The sequence below is a fragment of the Notothenia rossii genome (genome assembly GCF_949606895.1).
Source record: "Notothenia rossii genome assembly, chromosome: 8".
Taxonomy (NCBI): domain Eukaryota; kingdom Metazoa; phylum Chordata; class Actinopteri; order Perciformes; family Nototheniidae; genus Notothenia; species Notothenia rossii.
The window spans coordinates 10,408,411-10,418,651 of NC_136906.1; the positions used below are offsets into that span (position 1 = coordinate 10,408,411).

At 40.7% G+C, this 10,241-nt stretch overlaps 1 protein-coding gene across 2 annotated transcripts; it reads right to left on the reverse strand.

Moving 5' to 3' along the window:
• Positions 1 to 724: 724 nt before the first annotated feature.
• Positions 725 to 9,424, reverse strand: rabep2 (rabaptin, RAB GTPase binding effector protein 2). 2 transcript variants are annotated; one of them, XM_079643861.1, is made up of 12 exons: positions 9,049 to 9,424; positions 7,416 to 7,571; positions 6,496 to 6,578; positions 6,060 to 6,407; positions 5,434 to 5,529; positions 5,230 to 5,328; positions 4,627 to 4,728; positions 4,114 to 4,196; positions 3,647 to 3,827; positions 3,235 to 3,351; positions 1,945 to 2,678; positions 725 to 1,863 (listed from the first exon to the last, which is right to left on the reverse strand). In XM_079643861.1, the coding sequence occupies exons 1-11, from the start codon at positions 9,074 to 9,076 to the stop codon at positions 2,574 to 2,576; spliced, it is 1,398 nt and encodes a 465-aa protein (XP_079499987.1). In that variant the 5' UTR covers positions 9,077 to 9,424; the 3' UTR covers positions 725 to 1,863; positions 1,945 to 2,573. The 2 variants fall into 2 exon arrangements, with proteins under 2 accessions (XP_079499987.1, XP_079499986.1); XM_079643860.1 differs by lacking the exon at positions 725 to 1,863 and having other exon boundaries at positions 2,657 to 2,678; positions 3,647 to 3,801; positions 3,991 to 4,196; positions 9,049 to 9,423.
• Between the last annotated feature and the right edge of the window lie 817 nt (positions 9,425 to 10,241).

A 10,241-nucleotide genomic window follows, 5' to 3' on the forward strand; every position in this document is an offset into this window, starting at 1 on the left:
ACTGAAAAAATTATTGTTTTGAATCTGAAAAACGAAAAGTCTTTGCTGAAAAAATAAGGATTCAAATATCAAAATATGTATAAAAGTGAAATCTGGAAATAAATATATTATTCAAAAAAATTGCTGAACTGAATCAAAAATAATATTCAACCTGAAAAATTATTTCAAATACTTTTTTTTATTTTGAATACATCATTGTATTTTTATCAAAACGTATGACCCTGAAATAGCTCCATACACAGCCGGAAGAAATCTGCTACTTCCTTACAGAGCCCCTCCTCCAACACACACGAACGAGCACATGACCAATGAGGGCACGAGATAGGTTTGTGCACAGATGGAAGGCTGACAGGCAGGTAGGCCATCCAGTTATTTTAGCCGGGCCGGCTCAGATGATTGGTCGTGCTTTTTACAGCGCTACGGGTTCCACAGATGAAATTTTTTTATGGATTTTTTGTCAAAGCACTTCAGATATTCATTGCTATCGGGATGTTAAGAGCATTCCATGGAATATAACAAAAAGTGTATCTCGAGCCGGTTTCTCAAAGGCAATTAAATTCATATATAATACACAATTCATGTTTTAAAACAATACATTTAAAGTAAGATATTTCGGCTCCTACATAGATCTGCTTAACAGTATTTCCAGATATTAAATAAGGTTTTGTTATTTAATAAGAATCAGAATAACTTGCTCAATAAAACAGAGTCCTGTAAATATGTGTTCCTTTAAACATAAAAACATATTTATGAATGTAATTTGGTTTCCATCAGTTGTTGCACAAGACGTGGATCACAATGACAAAATATTAAACAATGTGTAATTGTTATAATACTTTAAGACTCAATTGTATCTTATGTATAAAGTTAACTATTGACATTATTCTATAACGTTTTTTACCTTTATTCCCCTGTGGTAAAGTTTCATTAGCAGCAGTCTTTTTATTAAAATGTCAAGATCACTCGTGCATTTCCAAAAAGGTTCAATGTAAATTAGGCTTCATAGTAAATGAAATCCTACATTATTAAAGGATAGTGTCGACCTGTTTTGCATGATAAGAAACTGCAATAAAAGCCGAGTCCAGGTTGAGAAACGTTATCGTATTTCATTATGAAAGATAGTGACAGCCTATCTTATACTTACAATATATATTAAAAGAAGTCAAAATGTTACATATTCACATTTCTTCATAGATTTCTTTTTGCTTGGCTTCTGTCCTTATCCATAATCATAAATGAGTTTGTATGATTGTGTGGCAACGGGAACAGTTCATGTAAAGCTCAAATAGACAACATATTAATACAGACCATTCAAATAAAACCTGGAATGCAGTTCATTTTGGAGAGTTTCTACTTAGTATCACTGCTATTCATTATTGCACTGTGATCCTTTGCTTCCAGAGGTCCGCCTTCACAATACATCGCATTTAAAAACTGATAGAGGGAAACATCGAGTGTAGGACTGTAGAGTGTTTTGGAGTAATGTCAGTTTAAACAAGAAAATACATTTACACATGTATTATTAGTAAAGGAATAAGCATGTTACTGGTGTAAGATAAAAGGAATGCAAATATTCTTAGAGAACATTCCAGATTCACAAAAATCACTTTGGTCGTATTTCAAGTCTTTGACGCCTCTGAAACTAAATATATATATATATAATGTCTCTTCAGGAATATTCATCACTAGCAGAGTTCCTGACGGTGTTTCACGTGGTGACGGCTGGTCGGTCCTTATTGGTCTCTGATGAGATCTTTTATCTCCGTTTGTACTCTTTGGTTCCAGTGTGACTGTCTGTGGCTCAGGAGTAGTCTGGAGGAGAGGAAGCAGCCTTCCTTCTCCCCTCCTCCCCTCCTCCAGGACCTCTCTGTGGCTCAGGAGGAGTCTGCAGGAGAGGAAGCAGCCTTCCTTCTCCCCTCCTCCCCTCCTCCCCTCCTCCAGGACCTTTCTGTGGCTCAGGAGGAGTCTACAGGAGAGGAAGCAGCCTCCCTCCTCCCCTCCTCCAGGACCTCTCTGTGGCTCAGGAGGAGTCTGCAGGAGAGGAAGCAGCCTCCCTCCTCCCCTCCTCCCCTCCTCCCCTCCTCCAGGACCTCTCTGTGGCTCAGGAGGAGTCTACAGGAGAGGAAGCAGCCTCCCTCCTCCAGGACCTCTCTTGTGGCTCAGGAGGAGTCTACAGGAGAGGAAGCAGCCTCCCTCCTCCCCTCCTCCCCTCCTCCAGGACCTCTCTGTGGCTCAGGAGGAGTCTACAGGAGAGGAAGCAGCCTCCCTCCTCCCCTCCTCCAGGACCTCTCTGTGGCTCATGAGGAGTCTACAGGAGAGGAAGCAGCCTCCCTCCTCCCCTCCTCCAGGACCTCTCTGTGGCTCAGGAGGAGTCTACAGGAGAGGAAGCAGCCTCCCTCCTCCCCTCCTCCAGGACCTCTCTGTGGCTCATGAGGAGTCTACAGGAGAGGAAGCAGCCTCCCTCCTCCCCTCCTCCCCTTCTCCCCTCCTCCAGGACCTCTCTGTGGCTCAGGAGGAGTCTACAGGAGAGGAAGCAGCCTCCCTCCTCCCCTCCTCCAGGACCTCTCTGTGGCTCAGGAGGAGTCTACAGGAGAGGAAGCAGCCTCCCTCCTCCCCTCCTCCAGGACCTCTCTGACCTGCTCCAGAGTCTCCGCCTGCCGGATCACCTCCAGCCTCATCTGAGGAGCAGAGACACGTCCGTAACATATTAATACAATACTTATAACACTTGGGATTTTTACTGTATTAAACTACATTTCCAGCAATAATCTGGTTTCATCCTTTATACTTATACTCCACTGAATATATTAGAATACAGACAGCTTCCTTACATAGTGTTGGCATATGATGTAGTGCATTGTGCACATTTTTACTTTACTTCTTATGCTAATACAAATATCTAAGTTCTCTTTTATCTTCTCATCATTGCACATTTTACTTTGATTTCTATAAATATTTTAAATTCTATTTTATTTGATCTTATTGCACATTTTAACTTGATTTGTATATTTTATTTTTTATTGTATCTTCTTAATGAAAATATTTACTTATGTTTATACAAACATTTCTCTACAATTGTATTTTGATTGATTCTGAATTGTGACCTTGACATACACTGATGTGTTTTAGATTTTGTAAATGCAGGAACAAGTTTGGCCCATTTCTTTCACTCAGCATTTTCTCCCTTCTCTCCTCAACTAAAGCTAAAGTCATCAAAGCTCCGTCGCCTCTCACCTGCAGCGACTGAGAGAGCTGCACGAAGTCTCTCTGAACCGTCTGGCTGGTGTCCACCTGGCTGCGCATGCTGATCACCTGACTGCGCAGCTCCAGATTCTGCTGCTGCAGCGCCGCCTGACAGGAAACAGAGAAATGAATGAAACGGCCAACTTTGAGTGGTATGATTAACAGCATTATTGTGATTATTTATACAATGCCAATGTGACCTGAATTCAAAATGTTGATATCATTTATATATACAGTATATCACTTTGTCTTTATTCCTTAACATTAAACTAAAAATAATACATATTTGGCTGCCGCAACTGTGAGAATTATTAAGAAATGGGTCAAATTTGAGGTGTGCATGTGTAATTTATTTGTTCCTAATCATTTCCTGAAACCGAGACAACAGGCAGGCTGGACTCACCTTCTCAGTACTGAGAGTCTTGCTGGTGCTCTGCAGGTGAGACAGCGCCACCCTCAGGGCCTCCAGCTCGCTGCGGCAGGACAACAGCTCCGCCTGCAGCTGATCCTTCTGAGACGAGACCCTCTCCGTCTCCGTCTTCAGACTGGACAGCCGCACTGCACACACACAGGGACCATTAATACTCAAAGAAACACTCATGGCTATAAAGAGTTGGCTCTCAGTTTGACCATATTGGTTGTGATAAGACTGGGGGAAAGGGGAAATCAATCTGAATGAAACACAACTCTACACCACGCCTTATAAGTACCGTAGGTTACCAGACTAATAGAAAACTGTTCACTCACCTTCTAAAACTTCTGATGATGGGAGTTGCAAATTGGTGCAGGCAGGAAGAGAGAATAAAACATGTGTTAGTGTCTCGATAGTCAGTGTTGTTGAGGAAATAATAACACATGAATATGCTCCACAGACCGTTCTCCTCTGTGCGGGTGTCCAGCTGATCCCTGAGGTTCACTATCTCGATGCGGAGACGCTCCTCACAGTGCGCCCCCTGTAGGTCAGAGGTCAGAGGTCAACAGTCAGCACACACACACCGAAAGTGTATGCTATGAAGCTGTACCTAAGCATTCATTACAACACTATTTGACCTACAGTACAACTTTTCAACTCAGAAGAAAGCAAATAAACACTTTAAATGACCAACAGACGGTCAGGATACTTTCACAGTATTTCCAACATGGTTAAAAGATTCATTCATGCATGAAAGTTGGAAAATACACAATGTTTGGGTAAATTAAGGAAATAATGAGCCGTTATATTTCATTCGTTGCTATGTGAAACTGTATCCTTAATGAACTACATTCGAGTCATCCAAAATACATTATTTGACTAATTGTGCTTCAGTCTGTGCTGAAAACATAGATTTGAAGTGACTTTTCCTTGGTGTTTACATACTGTAAATACAAACATGTTAGTTTTACCTGCAGTGTAGCGGGGAAGCAGTCGGGCTCATCCTGAACCTCCTCTCCTTTGAGTCTGGACAGCTCGGTGCTCACCTTCCTCTGGGAGAGGGACAACTCTGCCTGGACACACAGATGAGGATTCCAACACTTTTATTAGATACAATTGAAATCAACTAACCCTAAGAACATTTGAATGTCTACAATTTGAGTATTGTTCTCTGAATCGCAGAGTTAGATGTCTGGACTCTTTATAAACAGGTACAACCAGCAGCAGGTTATCTTAGCTTAGCATAAAACCTGGGAAAGGGGGTCGAAAAGCTAATCTGGCAAGCACCTCTAAAGCTCACTAGAAAACAAGTTGTATATTCTCATATCTTTAATCTCTACTGTTTGTGTAATGTGTCCGAATTCAGACAGAAAAATGTAAAAACATGAGAAGCAATACTTTTTGACTTGGCTTGGTGTGGATTTTGTTGCAACATCACCAGCAAGGAACATTTTGACCGACATGTTTGAGGTATCACGTTAGCTCAGCAACAATCCTAATAAGTGTATTTCCCTAACTGTATCCCTTTATTCCATTCTCACACACACACACTCAGGAAGACCGGTATCACTCACCAGTCGACTCTGGACGGCGCTCTGTGATTGGCTGAAAGATTTCTGCAGATCCTGGAGGAGGGCCTCTGAGGTGTGGACCTGAGCCTGGAGCATTGACACCTGAACACACAGACACACACACAAACAGAGAAACATAAATTAACATGCAAATAAACCAGCAGGTGACATCCACTCCCACTCATTAAACATCACACATTAGCTCACCTGTTTGTGCGTTTTGTTGGTCTGTGTGTCCAGCTCTCTCTCCAGCTCATCCTTCTCCTCCTGCAGCCGGCTCAGCTCGCCTCGCAGCTCCGACACCTGCACAACACACATAACATTCTCAATTCCTCATGTATTCATTTTTCTATTAGGACGGCAACTAACGATTCTTTGTATTAGTTATTTCCATTAATCTGCTCATTGATTTTCAGTATAATCAATATTTGGTCTATAATATGTTAGACACTAGAGATTAATGTCCATGCAAGTTTTTATATTACAAGGTGATATCTTTAAAAAGGTCTTTTTCAGTTCGAATCCCCAAAATATTCTGTAAAATATGAAAATAAAGAGGTAAGAATTGTTAATCAATTATCTATATATATATAAATCAATATTTAAAAGGCCGCAGAAAATCACTTTATTGACTCATTGATAATGAAAATAGTTAGCAGTTGTTTTTCTGTCAATCGACTAACCTTTCCTAACTAATGGAGGTGTTTGGTCAAAATGAATGAATTAAACAAGGAATTAAATGAACTAAAACTACACATTTAAGAGTGTAAGGATGCTTTTTTTTAATAAAAGTATTAAACCTGACATTTGGTGTCATCATTTTGAATCTGTACCTGAGCATTGAGGGCGTCCCAGTCTCCGTGCGGGACCAGCCGGTGTCCGGCCGGCGGCAGGTAGATGGCTTCAGGCACCAGGGTTCCCGTGGAGACGAGGGAGTCGGTGTCCTCCTGAGCGTGGAGCTTCCTGGGCAGAGAGGGCGTGTCTAAGGAGAAGGAGGACAGCGAGGCCGAGTCGCAGTGCCGCAGAGAGAAATACGCTTCTGACGTAGGAGGCGTCCCGTCTCCCTCCGACGACACTTCGAGATCTGCCGTCTGGTTCTGTCTCCGCTCCACCGCCACGGCCTCCGACAGGCTGTTGGTGAGCGATGCCGGGGATTCATTATTGCCTTTCCTTCCACTGATCTAGCAGGTAGAGAGAGGGAAATGATGGGATTTAGTCCAGAACATTATGGGACCATTTTTGGAATAACACACATAGTTCAATACTGACCATGTTCTGCCCACTGGCTCTCCTCCACTCTCCAGGCTGAGACTGGAGGACTGATAGCCTGGCCTCATACTGCTCTGCTGTCTCTGTACACACAGGATCATGACATTGTGATTAAATCCTCCAATCAGAAGAACAATATCCGCTTTGCCACAAAGTTTGAGAATCCAAAAAAACATTTATAAAGATTTTTTTAGTAGCCCCCCAAAAAACATACAACATCTATTAAGAACTCAAGAGGAAAATAATGTAAACATAATTATAACGTAGACAATTAATAATAATAATATGAAATATAATACAAAACAGCACCAGGATTTTCAGCCCATATATAGCGTGCATATAAGGATTTATGATATTCTGTGCTTGATTATGGAGCTTCGAGACATACTGTGATAAAATGGGATAAATAAATCAGGTATTCATCTGACTGATCAGGCATCACAGACTTTCAATGTAAAAGATGAGTAGAACTTGTCATTAGAACCTCTAGTTGTAAATATTTTTCTTATATTTGTAGAAATAATCATCAACAACACCAGGTGTTTGTCATCTAAACATTATTAAGGCCCGCATTTCTTTCTCCTAACCGAAGGAGTGCAAAAAGAATCTTCTTATGTGAAATTAGACGATATGCGCACACACACACACACACACACACACACACACACACACACACACACACACACACACACACACACACACACACACACACACACACACACACACACACACACACACACACACACACACACACACACACACACACACACACACACACACACACACACACACACACACACACACACACACACACACACACACACACACACACACACACACACACACACACACACACACACACACACACACACACACACACACACACACACACACACACACACACACACACACACACACACCTCTGAGAGCCTCCTGCAGAGACTGGATCTCTTGATCACATTGTTTCTGCAGCTCTGCCAGTTCCTCCTGTTTGCTCAGCTCGCAGATCGTCGCCACGCCCTGCCAGTGTTCCACCTGAGCTCGGCACTCGGCTAGCTGGGCCTGCAGGCTCGCCTCTGAAAAAACAGAAACAGGTTGTATATTATTCTGCATTATAAGCAATCAGACAAGACCTTTAAATACCTTACAACAAGATAAGAAGAAAGCCCACATGATGTCTCTAACCTATACGTCGAAATGTAAAGCACATTTGCATCGTGTAGTTTTGTAAGACTACGAAGCATTTATGTAATCATTGTTAGGTGAGCACAATGGAGTTAGATGGAGAAGATGCAAACACATCCTTTAAATATAGGTGTGCCTGTCATGAAGTAGTGTGTGTGTGTATTTTGACTAACAATTTCACAAGTGTATAAGCCATAAATGACTGCATTTGTCATTGCTTGAGTGTTTGACAGGGAACACAACCAATTGATTACATTGTTTAATTCACTGGGAGATCAAATAGGAGATTACACCCTATCTTCTAATGAGTAAATAAACTAAAGGCAAAGTCCCACATAAGCCAATGCTGAGTTTGCGTGTTTTTCATTTCTTTTAAATGTATTCTCTTTATATTCGTTCAAGCACAAATGGAAACGTTTAGTTACCTAAGATTTGCAAATGCTTTGTACATTTTTCATTATTGACGTTTGAATAAACATAAATCTTTTTTTAAAGCATGTTGTTTGAGCTAATAGGACTTCTAAACGTAAGGTTTTATTAACTGTTGCTGTCATTATTTTTAATAATTAAGACAGTAGCAAACACAACATTCTTTATACCTACTTTATTTATATTGCTCAAGAAGAACTAAGCATATGTCTGCTTGTTTTTGAAAACTTTAAAATAAGTTTGATTTAAGTTGGTGTATTAGCATTAACAGGTTACTCACTGCTACTCAAGGACTGTCTCAAAAAACAGCAGACCTAGAGATCAATTGGTTGTAACACATGACTAGGTACAGTAGTCAGTCACATGTCTGATAATATCAAAGAAGTGAAACAGATAGTACAAATATTGTGGTTTAAGCAGACGTGGAAGAAGTACTTAAATAAAAGTAAAAGTTTAAGAGTGTATGAATACTCTGTTACAAGTAAAAGTCCAGCATGGCAAATGTTACTCAAGTAAAAATACATTATTCACCTATGAATTGTAGTGGGGTAGAAGTACAAAGTAGCAAAACATTGAAATACTCAAGTAAAGTAGTAGAATCTAAAAAGTTTACTTAAGTACAGTACTTGAGTAAATGTACTTCGTTACTTCACAGCACTGGGTTTAAGCTACAGGAGGTCCAGTTTGGATACAAGTTGCTAAGCTGCTAAAGTGTTAGCTTGCGGCTAGCATCGCCCGTTCATTCCTATGGTCGGAGATGCTAACAGGCCGTTTTGTCGGTTAGCTGACCGGTGCTGCTTAACATTCAACAGGTTTCTCTCACAGCGAAGACAAGCAACACGTAAGCGTTATTTTGTAATAACGCCAAACTCTTAAAAGGTCAGTATTCCCACGCAGACAATCCTGTTAGGAGTAAAGCAGATTAAAGTGTGTATTTACCTGAGTCTACTTCACTCCTGGAGCTCATGTTTTCCTCAGACAGAGTCAATCTGTCGAGGGATTAAGACGACTATCATCAAAAATGCGATAAACGTGTCGGAGTCATTTTTGTAGAAGAACCTTCAGAGTTTAGGTGTGGAAATGATCAGCAGTGTCAACTTCAGGAAACAACTTTCCCCGGTCCAAAGCCTGCGGAAATCACGTCAACATCCTTCCTGTTCTCATGAGCCTTTCCCTGTTTGCTTTGCACTTTCATTTCACTGCTTTCAGGATGGTTAAATACCGAGAAACATGGTCACAGGTTTCTTTAGTGACTGCCACACCCTAGACATTAATGTATGTATGCAGCCATCAGGTCCACTGTGTGCTGACCACTGGAGGTCACTGGAGCTTTTTATTGGCTGTCTGTCACAAAAAGGCAGTGGAAGAGTGAAACTGAGTACATGTACTGTAATAAAGGGGTACTTAAACACTGAGAATAGTGTATAACTTTCGCAGCTACCTGAAGTATGAAAAAAACATTTAAAATCAAATAGAAACATTTCTTGAAACAATTCGGTCACAATAAATCAATCTACTTCGGTTTTCCCTCTATAGCCAATTTAAGATATTCTAAAGTTGTCTCTAAAAAGGAAAATAATGTTGTGAAGGCAGTGTATCGGTACATCATGTAGAAGATTCTTCAGGTAATTCAGACATGGATTCTTTATTTTAAAGAGTGTTAAGCTAGATCCACTTTAACAGGCTGGTGTCTGCACAGCTTTCTTTTTGTAGGAGGGAGCTGCAGTCTACAAAAAAAATCCTCATTGTAGGCTTAATCTTATTGCAGGAAAGTAAGTTTGTCCTTCTTCACTGTGCTAGTTGAAAGTGTAAAGTACAAAACTGGCTGTTATCAGTTTTGACAAGGTCGTCACTTTTCCTACAGCGTGCTGCTGATATGATATAAGGTCCTCTCTTGTCCTTTACAGACGGAAGGTTACCCGTGTAGTGTATGTGCATTATTCAAATACTGCCAAATGATTAATATAATGCAACATTCACTTTAATGAGTTCATTAAGATGGAGTTATGTTTTAGTTTGTGGTTATTCCCCCCTTTCCTGAGTCACTGCATAATCCAATGACCATTTAAGTGATTCATGAAATGTATCTGTTGAACGTTGTCAAGTAAAAAAATTCAGGTGTTAAAAAAGCA

Coding starts and splice junctions, on each gene's coding strand:
- rabep2 (XM_079643861.1), bottom strand. CDS start 9,076: ATGAGCTCCAGGAGTGAAGTAGACTCAG. Junction 6,579..7,415: donor TCTGCAGGAGGCTCTCAGAG/GTGTGTGTGTGT, acceptor CTGTGTGTACAG/AGACAGCAGAGCAGTATGAG. Junction 3,352..3,646: donor AGACTCTCAGTACTGAGAAG/GTGAGTCCAGCC, acceptor GTTTCCTGTCAG/GCGGCGCTGCAGCAGCAGAA.